Source organism: Brienomyrus brachyistius, unplaced genomic scaffold (assembly GCF_023856365.1).
Source record: "Brienomyrus brachyistius isolate T26 unplaced genomic scaffold, BBRACH_0.4 scaffold334, whole genome shotgun sequence".
Classification (NCBI taxonomy): Eukaryota; Metazoa; Chordata; class Actinopteri; order Osteoglossiformes; family Mormyridae; genus Brienomyrus; species Brienomyrus brachyistius.
Window position 1 is genome coordinate 27,103 of NW_026042609.1, and position 24,231 is coordinate 51,333.

The 24,231-nt window shown below is 50.9% G+C and overlaps 1 protein-coding gene across 1 annotated transcript; it reads left to right on the forward strand.

Moving 5' to 3' along the window:
• The first annotated feature begins 1,071 nt into the window (after positions 1–1,071).
• LOC125728580 (E3 ubiquitin-protein ligase TRIM71-like) lies at positions 1,072–23,811 on the forward strand. The gene is given in 11 exon segments (XM_049005469.1): positions 1,072–2,847; positions 15,865–15,927; positions 15,929–16,033; positions 20,750–20,827; positions 20,829–20,885; positions 20,973–21,203; positions 21,205–21,307; positions 21,310–21,428; positions 21,430–21,765; positions 21,767–21,998; positions 22,001–23,811. Coding segments are annotated over 11 exon segments (2,445 nt in total). The 5' UTR covers positions 1,072–2,151; the 3' UTR covers positions 22,426–23,811.
• The last annotated feature ends 420 nt before the right edge of the window (positions 23,812–24,231 follow it).

Below are 24,231 nucleotides of genomic sequence, written 5' to 3' on the forward strand. Positions count from 1 at the left end.
TACTCGCCATATTAGTTTTGGTTTTATTCCATTATTAAAATAAATATAACAAAAGCTGTTAATTTTCCATGGTTTCTACACAATTTCCAAAAAGAAATCATGTCGGCGTCACCTTGGCTATTCGAAAGGAGGTTAAAATCTGAACAGAACCAGTCTACGTTCCTTAAAAAGCATAAAACGTACAGGCCTAAGGGGACGCATGGCGTGTATATAGGGGTGTGTGTCGCCTACACTCCATTTTATCTACGTGGTCTACGTTTTAAAAGGCGGATTCCTCAGAAAAAAATTACGGGATCAAATAGCCTTGACGTGTAGTCCAAGCATCTCAGGATTGTTGCTGGCGGTTCTGAAGCTACTAATTAGCGGCCAGGGTGTATTGTTAGTTAAATGTTAATTACAATGGGGCTACACGCTATAACAAACTGGGAGAAAGGAAAAACAGATCACTACAGTTCCAGATGGTGTGGCTGCCAAGGTCAATCTGCTCTTTAAAAATATAAAACTAAACAATGAAACGAAAAAGATACCACTTCGATCTTTTGGAATTGCATTGCAGTTTGGTTCCATAAGGACAATTCGGACAGTATGTTAATATTTATTACAGACGCCTTACGGATTTCGGTTCGCTGAGAACCTTTTCATTATTCTCTCTGTGGTGGAAAAACCCAGTAACCACTAACCATCATATCTCGTTAATGATAAAACAATTTTTTTTGTAATTCTTTAATAGCAACAAAACGCGATTCGTCCTCCAATAGTTTAATGACACAGACTAAACCTATGTGTAGTAAGACCAGGTCTAGAGGATCCTGTATGCAATTTACATAATTCCGAACCGAACCGGGGTGATCAGCGCGCATTAAGCCCGGCGTGACAGTTTAACGCACTTTCAGGTGAGGATGGCAGCGTAGAGCACCTGCATGGTTCCGACGCCGTGTGCGAATCGCCGAGTTTAGTAGTGGAAGAGTGTAACGCCCTGCACCCCCCCCCCCCACCCCCCAAGCTTTGGCCTGGCCCCTAAATGATCAGGCGGAAGTGTGTTCACCCCCGATCGGGATTATAGGGAGTCTCATCGGCAACTCGAGTCCTGCCGGCTGGCACGTAGCAAGCGCTCCTGGCTCCCGCAGTAAGAAAGGCGCACTTTAAATTAAGCCAGACACGCGCATGTTGGGTTTTTCCCCCATTACTGCACTGTCCTTTTGCGCAATATTAAGGATAGGTGATAGGTGCGTGCTTTTCTTTTTCGGTCGGACGCTGCTAGGAAACCTGAAGAAGGAGCACGGGGCTTTCCCGTCCGGAGAGACTCGGCGCTTTTCGCAGTTTGAGTGCACATGCTTGCGGGTTTGGGTGCCTCACGGCGGGGCTCTTTTGGAGGATCCGCGTTTTGAGACGCGATCGCGGGGGGAAACTGACACGGCGGGAGCTGCGCGGTGTCGCATTGCTCCCGATCAAATGCTTTGATGAATTATTCAAGCGCTCCTCGGCCGACCGCAGCTGCCGTCCGCTGGAGGGGACCCGATGGTGGACTGAGGAAGGGACACACACAAAAAAACCCGGGCCTTTGTTATTTTCAGTGGTAAAAAAAGAAGATACCTTCATGTTGGGATCGGTGAGACTGATAAGGAGCTGGCTTTAGGAAGCCCTCATGGACATGCGGTGCTTGGGGGAGGAGGGCAGGAGCGGCAGCCTCGCAACGGATTTCGCGTTTCACGGGAATGCAGCAGCTGGATATCGCAGGATTACAAAATAAACCCTCAAAATGAGGATAAATTATCAATGACTAAAAGAAAAACCGTAAACGTGAGCGCTCTTTGCAGCTGGCGATGAAGAGGATTGCAGAATTTGGACAGAGTACTTCAGCAATAGCCGGCGTTCCCCGAATGACAAGAATTATTGAATATCAGAAATAGTCTCTAAAATCAAGCAATTAGGCCTCCATCGCTACATGTATTGTGTATCAGGTACAAGCATTTAATTTTTTTCCACCGAAACGTTTTTGATGGGCGCATGTAATTTCAGATGTTTATTAGAAGCCGGACCCGAAGATCCGCTGTTTAGCTACAATTAACTGCGCAGGACCGATTTTGCCAAGTGAAGCAGATGTCTGCTTTAGAGGGTGCGATTTAATAACTATCTACTTTCCAGTCCGACATGGCGTCGTTTCCAGACTCCGACTTGCAAACATGTCCGCTGTGCAAGGAGCTGTGCGGTTCCTCCGCTCCCATCTCCTCCAGCTCCTCTACCTCGTCCTCCTCATCGCAGACCTCCAGCTCCTCTACCTCATCCACCCGCAGGCTCCACGTCCTGCCCTGCCTTCATGCCTTCTGCAGGCAGTGCCTGGAGGGACAGCGTCATCCGGGAGACCCCCTGAAGCTCCGCTGTCCCACCTGTGACCAAAAAGTCTCCATCTCCGAGTCTGGGGTGGAGTCGCTGCCATCGTCCAACTTCCTCTTCAGCAACCTGCTGGATGTGGTGGTGTCCTCTGAAGAGCAGACCAAGAACGGGTGCCGGGGTGGCGGTGGGGGCTACCAACGGCCGCATGGAGGGCTGCTCCGGCCCCACCGCCTGGGGGAGCCGCACTGCAGTTCGTGTGACGAGGGCAACCCCGCTACCTCACACTGCCTGGACTGCCAGGAGTACCTGTGCGATAACTGCGTCCGAGCCCACCAGAGGGTCCGCCTCACCAAGGACCACTTCATCGAGAGGCTGGTGGAGAGCCTCCACCTGGGCGTGCGCACCGGCGGCTCTGGTGCCCCAGTCACCCTCTCCCAGTCTTTCCATTCCAGTTACTCTCTGCTTCCCATCTTCCAAGACCGGATGAGCTTCTGCCAGCATCACGACAATGAGGTGAGTCCACGGTTGTTATGTCTGTGTTGGATGTTTTGGAAGATCGGCTGAGGGATCTCATGCTCTGAGAGTTGCTCATGCTCCTAAGTGTAGATGGTCTTCTGGTTTAAAGAGCCTGTGGGTTATTTTGTTGACGGCAAGGTGCGGTTAAGCATTAAACGGGACATGTACAACTGAGTGAGCCTTAATTATTAATGCGTTTTGATTATTTCAGAAAGTACATGTGCACTGGGGTGTGTGGAGGGTGATCTGGCGGTCTGGTGTGTGTGTGTGTGTGTGTGTGTGTGTGTGTGTGTGTGTGTGTGTGTGTGTGTGTGTGTGTACCTACTTTTTTTGGATCTTCACTCCTGGATTTCGAGTTCCTGTTTGTTTGGAGTCTGTTTTTGCGTTTGGGCTGTTTTTCCTGCATGTGAAGGTTCTCTCCTCGGTGTAAAGTGGCTTCGGTCCGGCGGGGCTGATTTCCTTGCCCGACGTCGAGGTCCGGAGGAGCCGGGAGCCAGTGAGATGTAAGAGAGTAACAAAAAAAACATGCCAAGGCATCTGCTTTCTGTCTTTATTCGTTTTCTTTATTCATTTTACTTTTTTGATTGTTTGGCAAAAGTGCTATGGGCATGTGCTGCTTTTACGCGTTTCATATCATTTAATCAGCAGTCATGTTGGGTAAGATGCATCGTAGTGACATTACAGCTTGGCATTGCGTAATACAAGTTGTATTGGACCAGATTGTTATTGACCCCTCTGTCCATTGATGGGGGAGTGTGGTGTAGAAAGGGTAAAAATATCAATCATGCCTCTGACGTGCAATGAGCAGTTGATCTTTGTCAACATATTCCTCTTGTGCGGATCTGAGTATCTACAGAGGATTCCTTACTGGAGAATGTGGGTTTAGGTTTCCAAGTTGTTGATTGATCTGATGGATGTGAAGTGCGTATGTTTTAATAGGGGCTTTTAATTAGGGTTGGAATATGTAGGCACTCGTGTGGCCAGACTGCGAAGAGACTCAGTCCGTCCAGGAAAACATGACGCACTAATGAGTTTAGCAGCAGTTTCCAGTGTCTTGTGATGACCCGCAGTGCATTGTGGGACTCCAGACAAGATGGATGCCGCTTACGATGGTCTGTCTCCCATCTTATCTGCGGGGGGGGGGCTGCTGGTGGTCGTGATTCTCTCTCTGCTCAGGCCTCCTCTCCCCGTCTGATGGACTATTGAAGTCACTGAATCACGTTAGACCCTCAGTCAATCAATCAATCAGTTTATTTGTATAGTATGTTTTCAAAGTCAAACAAGTTGACAGACCAAAGTGCTGCCCAGTGGGAGGTAAATTAAGGTATGGAAAGATTGAAAGAAGAAGAACAGATGGAATAGAACTCAAGTCATAACTTGGTATTAAAAGAGCAAATCAACCGACGGAAACTGTGCATTAAATGGTCAAAGAAACAAACGTCGTCGCGTCCATTTGGCTACTGACCCTGTAACCTCGCTGAAATGGCCACTTTGGCGCCTTTGCGTCTGTCGTTTACCTCAAGCATCAAACATTTTGCTGAGCCGCTGCTGATGTCGCTCTGAAAACGGCTCGTCCCGCGTGTGAGCCTCACCGTGACATGGATGTGTTTCTGGTGCCAGACTCTTGCCCTGCCTTGTCATCTAAGGCTGCTTCAGTCCAGATGGAACATGTCCTCTGGCCTTACTGAGATAATGACCTGCTGATGATTCTCCTGCGGTAAAGAGGAGCTGGGGTGGGGTGGGGAGTGAGATGAGAACGGGAAGCACTCTCGGTGTCATCTTATATCTGCAAGGTCGGCCGTAAGCAGGACCGTCGGAGATCCTCCAGTGGATACGTCTCTCTGAGTGGGATGGTCCTGGGGGCCGGCCTGCCTTCACGGCCCCTGGTTTTCACATCTCAGCTGGCTGATCTCTGTCGTGGGAGGACGGAACCCGCAGCCATCAGCCAGCTCTCCGCCAGCTGTCAGGGTGACTGTATTCGCCCGGTAGGATGTGTGGGTGTTTTTGCTGAATTTACCCCGAGTGGCTATAAATCAAATAAAGCTAAGAGCTTCCTAATCTGTATCGTTATTAATGACGGGCAGAGGAGGACGAGCAGATATGTTGATGATATGGAATTACGGAACTATTGGCTGGATAGTTTTTCATTTGATTTCTGAGTCTTTGTGGGTGGCATGTGACTGAGGACCTGAGGGATCTGGCTGTTCTTGCTGAACCTTGTACTCTGTCCAAATCGTGTTGCTGTCTGGAGATTGGAATATTCCCCCCCCCCCCCCAAATCTGCCCACGTTCTTATGGAAGAATGCTGGTCCAGCCCCCTGGTTCAGGGGCCATTTCATGTATTGCTACAGTTGGCTAATGATGGTCTCCATTCACATGTAAATACTTTGCCAGAAGCTTCCATTGTTTGTGGGGTAGGGTGGGGGGGTGGACTGACCATGGCGTGGCCAGTGCTATTGTGTGTGTGTGTTGGGGGGGGGGGGGTGTCCTTGAGGTGTGGCGTGAGGCTGGCCGGAGGCGTGAGGGCCCCAAGCTCTGGCCACTTTATGGAGGGAGGGGGGCGGTTTAAGTTTAGCATCCTGTCTGAGTGGGGACATTACAGTCCGTCTCCCCCCACGAGGTGGAAAACCTGGGAAAAAAAACACTGTAGGAAAAGCCTTTATGAAATATTTCTTAAAATCCTTTTCCTTCTGTTTTCTTGTTTTTATCGCAGGCTTTTCTAGCTGTTTTGGCGGTTTAGGGGATGATAATCACCTTAATCAGGAGTCTGTGGGAAGTGATTAAAAATACGGCTCCGCTTGGCCTTCACTCGTCATGTGGGGATGTCTGTGTCTCTCTCTTTTTTTTGTTTTTTTTTTTTTAAATGTTTGTAATCACTGCTGATTCTCACCAGTATTCACACAACTGCAGAAACAGTAACTGCAGCCTTCAGAGCAGCCGCCGGTCTGCAGGAAGATTCTGTGAATGGGAGCTGCCAGGCTCTCGGGGTCTGAGCCATAGATTCCTGTTTTCCGTTGTGGACACCACTCCCCCCCCCCCCCCCCCCCCCCCCACTGATCTTTGCACATTTTGAGATGTTTGTCCTCATGTTTTGCCTTCTGCTTTCTCAGGGTGCCTGTGTACCATTTTCCAAGTGAGGATGCAGACCCGTCCTAGTGTTGCCGTGGGTAACAATCTTTGAATCGATTCGGGTTCTGTCTCTTTCACTGAAGAATCGGTTCGCCCCCCAGTGCTGGTTTGCTGTTCTGGTACAGCCTGCTACTGGTCTCTCCCTCGTCTCTGTCTCGGTCTCTCTATCTGTCGGTCTCTCTCTCTATCTGTCGGTCTCTCTCTTTGTCTCTGTCTCTGTCGGTCTCTCTCTCTCTATCTGTCGGTCTCTGTCTCTATATGTGACAGATGTGTATTGGTCTGGTGCCCTTGTTGCACCCCTGTGTGCTCTATGGTTCTGCCGCCGTACTGTGTGCCGTAAAACGAGGCTCCTTCCATCATTAAATGAGGGCTCTTTGGTGTTGCTTCCCACTCTACTTGACGTGTCCGAGCTAAAACGATCGGGGGTTTTATGGGAGGGGAATAACAAGAGTAAGAGCTGGGGGAGGGAGGGGGTTCAGTATCGCCCCCGGCATACGTGTAAAAGAGGGTGTGCGGGGGATCGTAGATGTGAGTGACGTGGCGATGTTTGGACACGTCTGAAGAACAGTCCGGCATCCAGACCTGGGATTGCCGGGCGTTGAGGGCGTGTGGGCCAACATGGGGAGGGACACGCAATGCCGTCCGACTGGACTGTCTGCATCTCCAACCGAAATGGATTCAAAGTGCTTTGAGGCTTGTTAATTATATGCTTTGGCTCAGAACCAAAAACGCACATTAACGCCCATTTTGGGGTTAATGAAAGTATTTACTTGGCATTTAGTTGTTCATTTAGCTTGAATTAGATATTCTGGGTGTTTTTTTTTTTTTTTGGGGTTAACAAATTCATTCTGGGACCGGTACCCATGTGCCCTTTCAAGCTGAGTCGTCCCTGTGCGTCCTGAGCCGATTCGGCTGGGTAGCTGCCCTGCCCTGGAGTTCCAGAGCAGACTGGAATGGCTTAACCGGAGTGGACCCTCAAAATGGAGAGATGATAGTCCACGGGTTGCAGTCGTAGGGTGGTGGGCGTCTGTGAGCGGAATCGTGCATTGGTGTGTTTACTCCCAGACCATAAATACGGGGGGAGGGGGGGCACCCCTCGATGACGAGGTTGTAAGTGAAGACTAATTGCGGCTAACTAACACCGTCATGTGACTGTGAAGTCTGCGGAGAGCTCTGTGACAGGAATGTTTAATGAGATTTTCTGGGGAAGCTGTACTTTTTATAAGGCATTTCCTGGGGTTAACACTGCTTGGGTGGAGGTGTAGAGGGTGGGACAGAGCGTCTGGAGAGGAGATACCAGGAAACCCAAAATCAGATGGAAGACTGGGTGGAGTTAACAAGCCGCTGCTCTCTGAAAAGTGAGCCTTTTCATGCAGGACTCGCTGGTTAGTTAGGGGTGGGTGTGGGGTGTGGTCTCCTGCCAGTGCTATTGGGCCGGCTAGGGACGTATCTTATCTGTGATCGTTTAAAACTCCTGCAGGATGTTTAGCGTATTATGTAGAAGACTGAGATGTTATTGATTTTAGGTGTTTCAAATTTCGAAAATGATCATCTTTTCGGGGAATCCCTCCTCCCTCCCATATACACTGCCTCCCTCACTCCCTGGTCCGTATTCTGGAAATAAGCGGTTTCAGCCAGGAACTGCCCCCCCCCCCTCCAACCAGCCTGACCTCTCAAAGCCACACATGGCCGTCTTATGACTCCTGGTATTTCAGTACCAGCAATGCGGCGCCGCTGTGGGGCTCCCGCTCTCTGCTTCTCCAGGCGTAAATCAGCCGCCGCTTTGGCTAGTAAACCGGATCGGCAGAGACCGCCAGCTCACCGGCTTGTCCTTTGGTGACTGGCTGGGTAAATAGGTTACCGGTTCGGCCCCCTTATGGAGGCTGCTTACAGCCAGAAGCACTGCTTTTGTGAATCCAGTCAGCCCCCCCCCTCTCCACCCACCCAACCTCCACCACAGATCAAATGATGGGAGTACGCTGTCGCCATGGCAACCTCCCTTGTGGGTAAACCCCCCACAAGCAGATCTCTCACTTCCCTCCATCCCTTCCCCCTCTGCAGGGTCAAAAATCAAAGGTCGCTAGGTCAGAGCTGACTGGGTGTCACATTTATCCAAAGACCAACCAGAAGGCTCCTTTTTTATAAATCAGTTAAATGATTTTTTTCTCTCTCTCTCTCTCTCTCTCTCACTGTGCTGGTTTTATAGATTGTTGGTCTTTGTGTCTCTATCTGTGCCTGTTGTTTGTAAGGTGTCTCACTTTAAATACACTTTATTTCGCTGTTTTCTAGAAACGCAAGGCTTGAATTTGACCTTAAAGGGTGACTTGCCTTTCTGTCGTAGCTTTTCAAGTCGTCGTATTTTTCGGGGGCCCTTAGAGATGGGGGGCTTTCGGCTGGTGGGAGGAGGCGGGAAATGAATGAATGAATGAATGAATGAATGTCTGTCGGTTTCTTGGAAATGCGGGTGGAGGCGGGACTTGCTGCCACCGCGCCGGCTGTACATACCTTCCAGAAGGGTCCTGGGCTGGGAGCGGGGTGACGGAAATGGCCGACACCTGACTGGCTGTGCCCTTTCTGGGGGAGATGTTCTCGTAAGCTGTTTCCAGAGCTCGCTCTATGGAGGTGGGCGGAGGTTGGCTTCTTGGCTAAGCCTGTTGCTGGCATTCTGTGATGTCTGATTTCTTCTGGTCTAATGGTCAGATCCGCATGCTCCCTAAACGGGGAGCCTATCCCCTAGCCCTTCTCCAGCTTCCGATCTTCACTGTATCTTGACTTTCCAGTGGCTTTGGGGGTGTGCGGGTCCTTCCTGGTTGTCATGTGCCTGGGGAGGCCTGTGCTGCTGATTCCCTACCACAGTGCAAATGGATATTCTGGATAGATCATCACGGTCACCCTCGTCCTGCCGGGTCCTTTGGCTTTCAGGTTCCGTTCTCAGTGCTGTTTTCCTCAGACCAAAGGACAGTGCTCCGCCGAAGGTTAACACCATCACTACTGTGGGGTAATGAATGTGAACCCCCCCCAAGCTATTCTTCCGGTGGCCGGTGCCTTTTTTTCTCCAGGAAGTCCTGTTGCCATAATCTATGGCAGATGTCTTGGTTTGGACCGTCTGACTTCAAATCTCCGGGATATGTTTACGACGCGCTCTCGGTCCACCTGGGGGCTACATTGGCATGCCATCTGCGTTAGTCACCTCACCTTTTTACCGCGGTGTACCTCAGAAATCCCCTTAAAAGGCCCAACAGCTTGTTCCTCACAGGGACTGAACCTGAAGCCTTTTGGTCTCATTCAGGCTCGCTCGCTTTGCGTCTTTAGTTTTCGTGCGCAGGCTGTTCGGCTCTGCCCCCGGGGCTTCTGTCCTGACTAGTAAGTTTGGTCTTCTCCAGGACTGGTGTAGTGTTACTTCCCTGCGGAATTCTCTAGAAATAACACAGTAGCAGCTTTATATTTGCTCGTGCTGGGCTTGGGGTAACCTTTTAGATATGTTTTGGTTGTTATTGTCTGATTAAGGCAGCTCTGTGCCACAGACCGGTGTGAAATTCCCCCTTTCGAAAGCTGGAAAGTGCTGATTCCTTGGAATGAGCGATTTTATTTCCTTCCGAATCCATTCCGTAATGCGCCTGCACAGGTGACGGCGTGCTCGGCCCGGTCCCGGGGAGGTGCTTTGGAGGTCTGTGTGGTTGGGGTGGGGTAGGCGGTGGTCCTGTTTCTGTCCTGTTGCCATCTGCAGGCACTTATCCCAGAGCAGATTCTGCCTCCGCCATGAGATATCCCGTTCCCCGGGATGTAATGCACGACATGTGGAATATGATGAATAACTCTGTCCCGCGTACTCCCTTTAGGAGATAAAAGTTTTGGTTTCGTCAACCGGGGGGCTCAGAATTTTGGTAAATCAGCTGCACGGACAGAAGCCATTTTTTAAAGTGAACATTTATATTGGTACCTGCTGGTCGTCCAGATCCTGGCTGCTTTGTAACCCAAGAAGGCTGATGTTGTGTTAAATGCTTGCTGCGTGCCTTTGCAATGTGCTTAAAGGCTGTGGGGTGGGGGGTGGCCTTTCTTAGTCCCCCCTCCCCTCATAAATCAGAGAGAAGGCCTTTAAATGTGTGGAGGGCTTTAATTTCTTAGATATGGCCGCGGCCGCCGTATGGCTTTGAGGCATCCGGTGACCTCCGTAGAAGTGCCCCCCCCCCCCCCCCCCCAGGACTGGCAGGAACTCAGATGATAGTTTGAGATCAGACACTCAGAACTTACAAATTTTGTTGTGGTTTCTGGTTTATACATGAGAAACTTTTTTTTTTTTTTTTTTTTTTTTTTTTTTTTTTTTTTATCCGAGCGGTTTATGCACAATAAGACTGTAATTGAATCTGCAGGGATTCGCCGCATGTTGACATGTTCCGGAGATGAGCTGCTGGTACCGGGTTTTAGCGAAGGCTGCAGTAAATGTGAGCGGCCCTGATTCCGGCTCCCCCTTTGTCCGTGATCAGCGGGTTTCATTCTTATTGTGATTTTCAGCAAACCCACTGAAGAGGCTTTTTCTCATCGGGGGATTGGGGTGGGGGTGGAGGGTGTGTGTGAAAATAGCCCTGGGTGGGAAGTTTGTGCTGTCATCCCAGCCTCTTTGAAGGTGGTCCCTGCTCGAATGGGCCCTGTTATCGACCAGGTCTGAGAAGATCTTGGCTCCCAGCATGCACAAAGAATTGGCCTTATTTTGAGAAAAGGCAGCACGGCCCCTTGCTTACAGGCCAGCAGGGTGGGGGGCCTTGAAGGTGAGTCATTCCATCGGACCCCGCTTTGAGGTCTAGACGGACGCTCGCTTTCAGTCCCCGGTGGGTCTTCAGAGACTGTGATTCATCTGGTCCCCGTCGGCACTCCTCGCGCTAACTCAGCCGCTGCCTTTCCTTCTGGAATGTTCCACCAGGAGTGTGTGTTAAGGATGAAAGGGGGGGGGGAGAGCCCTTAAACACTGAGCAGTTGTGTGGCGTCTTGCTGGTGGATGACCCCACCCCACTGAGAATGTCCCAGTGGCTCCGTATTAAACCGTCAGTCTGCCCTCAGGGTGGGGGTGGGGGATGGTGTGTGCGTGTGTGTGACTGTTCCCTGCCCTGCACCACTCCTCTCCCTCCCACCCTGATCACTGATAATTACCCCAGGGGTATCTGCCTGTGAGAATCTGCTTTACTTGGTGCCCCACCAAGCAGTAGCCGTTGTCTCCCCTCATAGGGAGCTGGGTGGGTCTTCTGGTGTTGGGCTGCTCTGCTTGCCCCCCCCCCCCCCATGATAACCTGTGGCTGGTGGTGGTTCCCGGAAATCCACCCGTGCTGCAGTGATCCCAACACGTACGGTTGGGGCAAATGGCATTTATTGCAAACATATGTGCTGTTGATGAGTCGAGTTGGTGTAAGAGTAGCTAGGCTGAGCTTCCAACGGATGCCCAGGTGTAAGCAGCACTGGAGTAGGAGCTACACAAGAACTATTAACAAAATAAGAACCTAATACGACAAACTACTCAATCAGCTGGAGGTGCAACATTAAGATCGTTTGGGGAGCTGGGAAAGGCATCGGGCGGGTAGAGCTGTTCCTAGATCAGTCTTGAGGCGTTTCTTGAAGGTGGAGAAGGAATCTGATGATGGGATGTGGTTTGGCAGCTCATTCCACACAAGGGAATCGCACGTGAGGGACGTCAGGAGCGAGACTTTTCATCAGGTGGGATCTCCGAGCGGCTTTTGTTTGCCAACGGAGGAACGTGAGGCGGATCTTAAGAAGCCTCTTGATGGAGATCACCGTTCATTGATGGCTCTGAAATCCAGCACCTCCTGACTTCATCAGCTTCTTTGCTCCTCTTGTCACCGGCTCTGCCTCTGAAGCAGGCAGCTGGCTTCCACAAAATTTCCTTTAGTGAAGAGAACATTCACTCACTCAGTGACTCTCCGCTGGGCGCTTGGTAAGATAGTTTTGAGTTCTGATGGCTAATCCAGTACCCGTGATTTACTGCTTCCTCTGCGCTGAAGCTGAGAGATTCGAGCCCGTCCATCGCGACAGACCTTTCCTGTTCCGTAACACCCCAGGTAAGTCAGAATTCACACTTGCGTGGCTTGCTGCACCTATGTCATTGGATTGTGAATTTTTAGTTACCTGGGGTGTTACTCACACACAGGGAGGGAGGGGTGTCACATGAGTTCCGTGTCTGGTTCTGAGTCATTTCATGTAGCCGTGGTGTGCTTCTCCCAGGTGCGTGTTTGCAGTGTTCATAACCGCCTAAGTAGTTGGCTACCTACAGATATCCAGTTACATGCTTCTCATTTTTACCCGTCTAGTTTGCTTTGGGAACCTGTAACAATCTGTGATTATGAAATATACAACACTAATGTGCAATAAGTTGCCACAGTAACACCCCCCTCCCTCAAAAAACAAACTGTATCAGTGATCCACTTGCTCTCACTATAGTGTCCTGCTGCCAAAACTCCCTTGTAGGCCAGCATTCTTAGAAGTGCATGCCGACAACATGGAAAGGGCATGCCTGGGCCCTCACTTGGTTCGCTTATCCCCGGGCCCTCGCCACGGTTCGCTAGTCCCCGGGCCCTCGCCCGGTTCGCTAGTCCCCGGGCCCTCGCCCGGTTCGCTTCCTCTTGGGGTTTTCCAGCAGGGGTTCTTGAGTTCTTCAGCAAAGTTCACTGAGCCCACCATGGGCGGGCTTCCCATAGGTGAATGAACTCTGCTTGTTTCCAGCTCGCTGCTGAGCTGATTTCCACCGTGCGCCCTGCCCCCGCTCTGCTCCATGGCTGAGAAGGGGGGAGGGGGGAACCGGCGGTTGTACTGATGATTAACGGCAGGTCCAGAGAGATGGCTCCTCACAGGTGGGGAATATGGATGGATGGGGAAGGGGTCTGGTTCTGGTGTGGAAATTCGTTGAGCATAAAAGCAGAGGGGTTAAACTGTGTCTCTGGGGGCCGCTGGATGATTGGGCTGATGGCGATTGCCCCCCCCCACCCCGAATCTTCAGCTGGACTGTCCCTGGTCGTGACCTCGACTCTGCCTGTGTTAATCATTTCCTCAAGCCCACAGCGCCCCCTGCTGTGTGGCACTGATCGAACCCCTGACCACCCCAGATGTTTCTTTATCGGTAGAAAGCGCCCTTCCTACGCGGTTGCGGGCCCCCCCCCCCGCATGGTGCCTTCTCCCATCCGAGGGCTCCTGAGCTCCTGCATCCGCCCCCCCCATGCTTCTACAGCCATGAACTTTGCCCCTCACACGGCCGTTAAAATTAGGATGCTGCGGGTTGTGTGACCCGAGTCGGGTGGGTGATCTCACTGTACAATTAGCCATTTGTTGCCGCCAGCTCGTGCCAGGATGCCCGATGAAAAGGAACTCCGTGCTTCTGTTACCAGAATTAATCCGGTTTTTTCTGAGTAGCTCGACTAATGCTCCCTGCTGGCCAATGTCACGCCGGGTCAAAGGTGACACTAGTGTGTGGGCGGGGCATCGGTGCTGCTACCGTGGTACCGGTTTGGGCCAGATCGCCATTCCCTGTGTGAGTATGTTGGCGATGCCACCTCCTGTTGTGTATAGAGTTGAATGTAATTAATTGTGTAATTAACTGTAATTGGTGAGAGCTGACTCGGAGGGATGAGCGGGTGTTTTGTGCAGGTGTTTACTGAGGTCGCGGGTGTTTACTGAGGGGTGTGAAGGGTTTCACCTTAAAGTTGCGGTTAGGAGTTGCACTGATGAGGGGAGAGGAGTTGAGGTGTGAGATGTGGCCCAGGACAGGGTTGTGTATCGGTGGTATTGAGTAATACCTGTACAGTTACATGGGTGAGGAGGTTACTTCAGCGTTATCCTTCGTCTTTTGATGGTGCCGTTCTTTGTTCAGGTTGACAGCACAGAGACCTGCTGCTGTACTCTCAGCTGTTGGTTGTTGACCCCCCCCCCCCCCCCCTGTCTTGCACGCTGCATGTTCTTGATGCTCCCAGGGTTTTCCTGGGTGGGTTTTCTGGTTAGGGTGGGGGGGGCACATGCCAGCCCCCTGCCCCTGCTGCAAATCATCTTCCACCCATAATTAACATTTACAGTTGGATTAATGTGCAGTTTTGAAGCTGTAATGCAGTAACGTACATTTTTGAGCACCAGTATTTTATCTTTTCGAAATTCATTGAAGCATTTTCATGGTAGAACCCAGTGTCTTCAGTCTGGAACCTTCCTAGATACTCAGTGTTCATAGGGTGTGTGTGTGTGTGTGTGTGTGTGTGTGTGTGTGTGTGTGTGTGTGTGTGTGTGTGTGTGTGTGTGTGTGTGTGTGGGGGGGGGGTGTGATGCATCGTCAGGACATCCTAGTGGGAAACTGGCTGTACAGCATCTACTGGAAAGGGTGGGAATTTTAATCTTGGAAACAGGAGATGGAATCCTGTAAAATCAATAAATTGATTTTGTTCCTGTGGGAGGACAGTGTTTATAATCGGGGGGTGAGCACTCGGGGTGGGGGGGAACTCGGGGGGGTGAGGGGGCGGCTTCTGTGAAACACGAGCATCGTGTCGCCCCTGATACAGTGACGAGGAAAACGGGTGAAGCGTGTAAAAGGATTCTCATTGAATAACGAGAGAAAACGGTGAAGCGTGTAAATGGACAGAGAATTCTCATTGCCAGGCCGCAGAGGACATTATGGGATGTTGCCAGAGCTGATTTGTAGGTGCGGGGAATGAGCTGCCCCCCCCCCTCCACAGAGGCCTTTGTTCCCGGCTGACCCTGGAATTTAGGAAATGTTGGGGGCAGGGCAGGGCCTGGGGAGTGGTGGGTCTCGGGGAGGGGGGTGTGGATGCCGAGGATGCTCAGGCGGGGGTTGGGCTGCATCGTCATCAAATTCACCGGGGGTGGGGTGGGGAGTCATCCATTATAGATGGATTGATTTCCAGTGGGCCACTGAGTCCCCCCCCCCCCCCGTTCCCTTGGTGCAGCGGGGGTCTGTGTTGTGTTGTGAGTGTCTCATGGTATCTTCTTTGCAGGGTCACTTGCTCCTGTGAGCATCTGGAAGCTTCATTCACGCTGTGGGGGGGGGTGGGTTGTACAGACTTTCCACTTGCAAAGAGATGCTTTGCGTTAAATCTGCCCTTTATTGGTGCCAGCAGGAGCTTCTGGGGAATATGGCTGGGAAAAATGAATATTTTATAATTGAGTTAAATGTTATACTTAAAGCTTTAGTAAAGGCCTTAAAATCACTCGTTTCTCATCTGACTGATCCTTACTCCGCCCCGCTCTTTGCCCTCCAAATCACCTTCTCAGCCCGTTATCAGCTCGCCTTTGTTCCTTAGTACTCTGTTATTTCTGTGATGTTTTTCATACCTGAATCCCCCCCCTGTCCACCCAGGGCACTCGCTGCTAACGAAGATCATCCATCTGGGGCTAATTGGACCTAAGCTCTTTGGTGCTCCTATTGACAGGCCCATCGATTTGACTGTCCCCGTCACGCATTACTTGTCGTTTTTTTCCAGGTCGCGGGGGGACACTGAATTTCCCCCGGGGGGGAGAAAACGGAGGGAAATAAATCCGCCGCTGTGGATGTGCACGTCAGCCATGTTCACATGCAGAAGTGATGTACTGTGGGGAGGGGAGACTTTTATTCTGATATTCCCAGAGGTCTTCTGGAATCGTCACGCTGGCTGTGACCCCCGTGCTTGTATCTGGAAATGTGCGGCATGGTTGTCGGTCGGGGCTCTGGTGTACGCTAGCGCCCCCTTGTGTCTACCATAGGAGTCCCTACCTGCTTTAAGGCCTTAATCCCTGTTTAACCGGGTCTCTGTTGTTCCACTGCTGAATTACGAATGTCGGCCTTCAGTTCTGAGAAGCCAGAGTGCAATTCTGCGTGAAGCTCACCCCCTCTTCCTCGCTCTTCCTCAGGTGTTCTGCTTCTTCTGCGACACCTGCTCAGTGCCCATCTGTCGGGAGTGCAGCGTGGGCCGGGCATGCGGGCCACAGCTTCACCTACCTGCAGGAGGCGCTGCAGGACTCGCGGGCTATTACCATCCAGCTACTGGCTGACGCTCAGCAAGGAAGGCAGGCTGTTCAGGTGGGTCATTCTCCCTGATTGGGTGGGGGGGGGTGGATGCCGTGGTAGGGGGGGGATGATCGAGAGGGAACTGGTGGTCAAAGGCTTTGGCCCCTTTTTCTTTAAATCAGAAAAGAATATGAAGATTTATCCATGGGGGGCACGTAGGGTACAGATCTTTACAGGGTCCCACTGGATGAAGCAATAAGCAAATCAACCAAAGTGGAGAAATGTTTACATGGGAGGGTGAAACGGTGGCCGTATCCCAGAATTCCCAGTTGCTGACTCTGGTCACTTAGTAGCATCTGGCAAAGAAACCTATTGTGACGTTTTTAATTGGTGGTTGATGTCGCATGTAGCGGACTTGGTGAGTGTGCGTGTACGTGCGCGTGTTTGCGTACGTGCAGCTGGGGAACAATGGCAGGGTCTCTGAAAGGGAGCAAATGTGGTGGTTTTCCAATGGAATCGGCCCCTCCCATGGGAAGGAGGATGCTCCCCCCCCCCCTCTCTCCCCGGGGGAGTTCTGACAGCGGGCCAGCCCCCCCTCCTGGGGCTTGATGGATGAGCCACGACACAGAGGAAATGCTTCAGTCATCCTGCCACTTCAAAGGTGGGGGGTGGTTATTCTGCAGGGTGGGGGGTGGCACTGCAAAGCGCCCATTTATCCTGGTCAAATAAAGTTTTTAAAAAGGGTCAGCCCCTCCCTCTGCGCAGCCTGCTGGTGGAGTAGGGGGTTGGATCAGCAGGGTTTGTGGATATTTAGGGAGAGATTTCTTCAGAGCTCACAATGAAACATTTCAGGAACTTTTCAACATCGCTAAACAGGTCCTCATTCCTGTTGACAGAGATGTGTTTGTCTGCTCCGTCTCTGAGCCTGTATAGCAGGTCCAGCCTGAGCTGGGATGTCGTCCCCTACGTGTGGGGAGCCCCCACACCCCCCTGCTCTCACAGAGCCCTGTGCTGGTTTGTCTAGAACCAGAATGCCGCAGTGAAAGATGCAGATGTCACTGAGTACTATTACGACGCCCGCGTTCTTTACGTACGGCCTGAACCATTACTCATACTCCTGTGGGGTGATTCAGTGGGTTGCTGAGATCTGAATACGGGTGGGGTCCATATGGGTCCATATCCCATTTCTGGTGGTCAGACCTGGCTTATGACTGGATTCTCAGAAGTCTGGGTTAAAGGAAAATACCATCTCATTACTGGTGGAGTTTATAGGCTTGCAAACACAGGCTGGAATTATACGGTGCCAGTAAAGGTTGGCCGTCAGGGACCCCTCTGCCGAGAGGGCAGGGGGCCTTATTTTATCTAGGGGGCCTGTTTGGAACATTTCATTACCTGGTTCTTGTCTTTTCTTTTCTTACCTTCTCCTTTGACCTTTGCGTCCACTTCGCCCGTTAAAAGGAGCCGGCAGTCTTCTGGACCTTTCCAACTTGGGCTCCTTGACTGGCGGGGTCACCGCTGCCACAGTAGCTGCTTAATATCAGGGGCTGCTCACGTCCCTCTCCTGCAGGGCTCCCCCGTCTGGCCATCCGCAATGGCGCCATGCTTGCCCCCCCCCCCCTTTCAGATGGAAAGCCATTGCGATGAGTCCAGCCTGCCCCCCCATCTCATCTCCACCCCGCCCCCCCCAGGAAAGCTTTGCTCATTTGTTAGTCTCCCAAGAGTTAACCTTGGTAAACAAACCGCACTCGGTTCCCTGCCAGTAAATGCCCAACCCCAGCTCAGAGTATTATCTTGCCTGACCTCTGACCCTGAACTTGTGACCCCCAGGCCTTCTGGAGCCGCTTCGTCCGACACCTCTGATTGGCTGCTCCGCTCCCTTTGTTTCCAGGGGCCCACATTTGCCTGGGTTTGCCCATTTTTCCCTCCACACCTTGGGCCTCCACCCTTTATTCACGGTGTGTCACTAAGCCTAGTCTTCACTTTGCAGCTGTACTGTCGATTTACACGATTACGCCATCAAATCAGTTAATCTTTGTGTGCCACATTTTAACGCGTTTTAAACCGATTTTTGTTAGGAAAATGCGTAAATCCCCTTCCTATGAATCATGTTTTAGCAGCATGGGTGCTGACCCCCGTCCCACCCAGCAGGTGGCGCCAGGGTTCGCTGAGTGTGTTGGTGGTCTGGCCCCTGTCAGGTCTCCATTAGCCGCTGGTAATCGTGGGTCTGATGTCATGTTGTTCTGGAGGGTCTGTGAAGCTCTCAAGGCAAGAGCAGCACCACACCAAGGAGGCGAAGGTGTCTATATTGGGGTGTTCGGACTCCTCGAATGTTTGTCTGGCACTGGTGGACACCGGAGGGGAATATCTGGGTGTGTGCTGGGGGGGTGTGGATTTGGGGGCCGGTTTCCCCTTTCTGATGATGCCCAGTAATCCTGTTAGCATAGCATACATACCTGCCTGGCAGAGCTGGGAGCTCATTCCCTGCAGCTTTCAGGGACTCTGATCATTGTGTTCTTCTGTGCAGTTGGGATCTTTAATAATTACTGGTGTAATGGTACACAAAATTCTTTCGGGTTTGGTGCGATATCAGTTCGGCAGGGAAAACAATTTGTATTTTAATAATTTATTAAAACTTCTGGCCCAGTTTGGAACAGTTCAGAAATCAAAGGCAATGCATCTGTCGATGTCTCTGAGTGACAGAACCTAAGAGATTTATTTGCACGATGTAAAAACATCCATCCATCCATTTTCCAAACCGCTTATCCTACTGGGTCGCGGGGGGTCCGGAGCCTATCCCGGAAGCTATGGGCACGAGGCAGGAAACAACCTAGGATGGGGGGGGGGGGGGGCAGCCCATCGCAGGGCACACACACACACCATTCACTCACACATGCACTCCTACGGGCAATTTAGCAACTCCAATTAGCCTCAGCATGTCTTTGGACTGTGGGGGGAAACCGGAGTACCCAGAGGAAACCCCACGACGACATGGGGAGAACATGCAAAGTCCACACACATGTGACCCAAGCGGAGACTCGAACCTGCGACCCAGAAGTGTGAGGCAACAGTGCTAACCACTGCCACCACCATGCTGCCTGATGTAAAAACAATCTTATGTCTAAAAAAAAATCTATAAAAAAATCGAAGGTAGCGCAATAGTCGAATTGAACTCTATCCCATGTCAGCAATTTGTTCTTCTCTACCAAGTACGTCAAGCCTGAATTTCCTGGCAAAGTGATTTAAATGCCATAGGAAGGCTATCTTGTGGTGATGGTTTCTGCTTTGCTGCCTCCGGTCGTAAACACTTGGGAGATGTCATTTCATGCTGCTGCTGGAAACAGTTGCAACACATCGAAGTTCTGTACAACAGAGCCGACAGTCAGTCTTAGTCTCGTCAAGTACGCTCTCTCTGTAATTTACTGTGAAACTAAAATGTTCCTAAACAGTCAATTATTATCCTAGCCGTAACCAATCCATAGCCATGATTAGGGTGTTTAGTAGTTGTAGTATTAGTACGTTTTCCGTGTTGAACATCTACTTGTGAATCTAGGTTCTACGCGTGTCAATAAATTAATATATTTGTTACATTGTGTCTACTGAATGGAAAATTATGTACTGACCGTACATGAGAAACACATGTACTGTTACAGCACATGTGGAAATAAGGAGTGCCGGGGGGGGGGGGGGGGGGGGGAGCAGACCTCAAACAGGAGTATTTGTTTGTTTTTTGCCATTTATCAAGCAATTGGTAATGGTAGCGATACTTGTTGATATGAAGAAACAAAAATTCGTAACGGGTGAAAATTTTGTAAAAATATGTTTTGTGGAAGCTATTATATAGATTATTGTAGCTGATGTAACTGGAAGTCTTTGCTAACGGTAAATGACTTGTGTAGAAATGTATATTGCGGGTGCCTGTCAGTTAAATATTTAGTTGAATGTTGTCTAGGAGTCGGCTTTCCTCAGTGGGATCTTAATTGCTGCTAAGTCAGACGGGTTTGGTGTTTGTGCCGCCGGCTTAAATCTGCTTCCGTCCGGTTGTATCCTGAGGTGCTGGCTGGCACCCCCCCCACCCCCCAACCCCCCATGGTGCATCTGACGCGCGTGTCTTTCTGTTTCCGGGGATTCGGGGCCTGCTGTGAATCGCTTCTCATTCTCCCTACCCCCCGACTTCTCCTCCCCACTTCCCGCTTCCTAAATTTTAGTGCCTCTTTAGCGGCCCACCTTGAAATGGCTGCTGCTGGGAAGGAGGCTACCCCACCCCCACCGGCTTTTGTCAGGCCCTTTGGGGTTTATGAATGGTTCCGTGTTTGTGACCCTGAATTTGGCGGTTCTCCTGTGTCACAAAGGAGCCCTTATCCCAGTGTGATCTCTGTCACACTCGCCGGCAGGGGTGTGTGTGTCCAGTTGCCCCCCCCCCCCCCCCCCAAGCCCCTGGCGGAAGGAAGGGCTTTGTCAACAACAGCCTTTCAATGGCAACAAGAATGTGGTTGTTGTGAATTAGTGATAGATCTTTTGTGGTCCTGATAAAGAGCTCCGTGCATTCATTCCTATTGCAATCCGAAGTTCGCTTAAAGTTTCTGTTATTTGAATACAGCTTTGACCAGAGTAAATGTTTGGAGATGCAGTGTGTCTTCTGGGTCTTTATAGCCGTCTAGGCAAGGATTGATTTCACTGGAACCCTGTTTTGTTCAGTTCAGCCACCTAAATTGGTGTTTGCGAACCCGGTCCTTCGGGACCCACAGACGGACAGGCCTGAATTGTCTCTCTTATGTACGTCTGCTTCAGCTTAGCATGGAGAAGGTCCAGGCCATCGCGGAGCAGGTGGAGATCAAAGCCAAGGTGGTCCAGACAGAGGTGAAAAGCTGTCGCCTTGCGGTACCGGAAGGCCCTGGAGGAACGAGAGTGTGAGCTGCTGTGGAAGGTGAGTGGTCCAGTTCAGCTTGCACCCAGAGGTCACTCCTCCAGGATATTTCTGTGTGTGACACCAGCTACTTTGACTTCTTGGTAGGTGGAGAAGATCCGGCAGGTGAAGGCCAAGTCCCTTTACCTGCAGGTGGAGAAGCTTCACCAGAACCTCAGCAAGCTGGACGGCACCATTGCGGCAGTGCAGCAGGTGCTGGACGAGGGCCGCAACATGGATATCCTCCTGGCCCGCGAACGCATGCTGGCGCAGATCCAGGAGTTGAGGCGCTCAGGGGCCTGCTGCAGCCCTCAGGAGGATGACCGCTTCATGTTCACCTCCGCCGGATCAGACTCTCTTCATTGCCATCAAGTCCATGGGCCTCGTCAGCAGTGGTGCCTTTGCGCCCGTCACCAAGGCCTCGGGGGAGGGCCTGAGGGGGGCACTCAAGGCAAAGTTGCCTCATTCACAGTAGTGGGGTACGACCATGACGGAGAGCCCCGCCTCTCAGGAGGCGACACCATCTCAGCTGTAGTCGTGGGATCGGATGGGACCGTGTCCACTGGCCGATGTGCTGGACCACCAGAACGGCACCTACACAGTCAGCTACTTGCCTAAGATGGAAGGAGAGCATATAGTGTCTGTGTTTATCAGCAACCAGCACATTGAGGGCAGCCCCTTCAAGGTGCTGGTTAAGTCGGGCCGCAACTACCAGTCGGTGGGCATTCCGATCGCCTCCTTCGGGGTTGAGGGGGAGGGTGACGGACAGCTGTGTCGGCCGTGGGGCGTCTGTGTGGACAAGGAGGGCTACGTAGTGGTAGCTGACCGCAGCAACAATCGCATCCAGGTATTCAAGCCCTGTGGTACATTTCACCATAAGTTCGGCTCGCTGGGCTCGCGGGCCAGGCCAGTTTGACCGACCGGCTGGCGTGGCCTGTGACGGCCAGAGGCGGATCATCGTGGCCGACAAGGACAATCACCGCATTCAGATTTTCACCTTCGAGGGACAGTTCCTCCTGAAATTTGGGGAGAAAGGCACCAAAAATGGGCAATTCAACTACCCCTGGGACGTGGCTGTCAACCTCGAGGGCAAGATCCTAGTCTCAGACACCCGCAACCATCGCATCCAGCTCTTCGGCCAGATGGGGTTTTCCTGAACAAGTACGGTTTTGAAGGCGCCCTCTGGAAGCATTTCGACTCACCGAGGGGCGTGGCTTTCAATCACGAGGGCCACCTGGTGGTGACGGACTTCAACAACCACAGGCTGCTGGTCATTCGGCCCGACTGTCAGTCGGCTCGTTTTCTGGGTTCAGAGGGCACCAGTAATGGGCAGTTCCTACGTCCGCAAGGGGTTGCCGTCGACCAAGAGAACCGTATCATAGTCGCAGACTCCCGCAACCACCGCGTCCAAGTGTTTGAGCCCAACGGAAACTTCTTATGCAAGTTTGGGACTCAGGGTAATGGCTTTGGGCAGATGGATCGCCCGTCGGGTGTTGCCGTCATGCCGGATGGCGTGATTGTCGTCGTCGATTTTGGAAACAACCGAATCCTCAAGTTCTGACCCCAGAGCTCTTGTGGGTTAGCAGAAGAAGAAACGGAAGAGGGGGATTTGATGAGCACATCAGGAGTCTGCCGCCGACTCGATGACTGACATCTCCCGAGCATCGGTAGAAACTTCTGACGTCTCCCTGTTCCTCTAGGGGGCAGTGTGGACTCTGATGTGCCTCCTACAGTTTCCTTTAACTGATTCTCAGGGAATTTCTCACCTTCTTGAAAATATTGTGCTCTCTGCATCATACCTACCTCATGTAGTCTATATATGAATGTACTTGCATTTGTTGTGCAGAGATTTAGTCAGCGAAGTTTTATAAAGAAGAGTCTACCTCAGTGTTTATTATTTTTTTTCTGTTTTGCAAGCAAAATACGTTTTTGCACAGATTTTGGGTTAAATAGTTTTACTGTGCACATTTAGACAATTCGAATCCTGAATGTTTTTGAAGACAAAGGTCCATGTGACTTATGTCTCGGATGAAAAGTGTTGCAGCAGTGATTCCTGCCTGCGGTTCAGTATACTGGTGGAATTTTTGAGTTTTTTTTTCCCCCTCTTCAATGTAGTTTTGCGTTTACCTCCATCTCTTACCTGCAAACTAAAACGGGAAGTCTCTTTTTCCCATGTGTGATAAAATGGAAATCAAAATGGCAACCTTAATGTGGTGCCAGGAAAATCTGTGATTTACATGAAATCCTGTCACTTTATAACGGGACCAATTGTATTGAGCAGAAGTTTAAAAAAAAATTGTTTGGATGAGGTTTTTGGTAGTGTTAGAAGTGATTTAATGCTCAATAATTGATGTAGAATCTAAAGATCATATAAGTAATTAGTGTTAAAGAGGCTTTCAGTCAATTTAAGAGCTATAAACTGAGAACTCCTGCGTGGAGATTTTATTGTATTCTTAGTCTTGGTAGATTGGACATGCAGGACAGCATGTATTCTATCCAAACTTGGTACCAAAAAGTAGACAATTTAGTCTGAGTAAATTAATTTTACTTAATTCGGGCCATTTTCATTTCCTTCACTTAAGAGTGGCCAGAGGATGCTGCAGACTGGCACTCGGCCCCAAGGTCCGGTGCACGTGACCGCTGAAGAGCGGCGCTTCGTGATTGGGCGCTCAGTAAAACACGCTCCTATTGGCTCTGGAGCTTCGGATGAAATCCAATCCTTTGCACGACTACTGCTGTCGGTTTCTATTTATTGGGTTCCTTTTTTCTTTTCTTTTTTTTTGAATCTGGGAAGTTCTTGTGCTGATGCATGCAGGCCAACTGGAGAATCACGCCTCCCACTTCAGCTAGAGAAAAGAACTGCAGGTAAACTTCTGTGTGGCGGGCCCAATTAGCCTTTAGTGTCGGGTATTTTTTAAAAATCTTTTTTGACAGTTTTTTATATATAATATAGTGAGTAACTAACCTGGCCTCCCCAACCCGCCCCCCCCCCCCCCCCCCCCAGAAAAAGCACTAACATCATGCTATGCGTAAATTCCAGAAGTGATGGCTGAGATGGTCTCGCGACTTCCTCATTGACATGATTGTACGTAGAATTCAAAGTATAGTTTTGTCCAAGCGAAACATCATTGTAGAATTTCAGGCTTTGTCGGCTCCTCCCCTTCCCACAGAGTGCTTTTCTTCTGGTCTGTGGTTACAGGTATTTCTTGACCAGGTGAGGTTAACCTGTGTCCCAAGACATGAGCCACATTACCCGAACTGTGCAGCTCTGTAAGTGATGTTGGGTTTTCTCAGCTGCTCTGCATTTCCCGGACAGGCGTACTGGAAGGACACGTGCAGTCAAACTGCTTTATTCAGAAAGTGACGC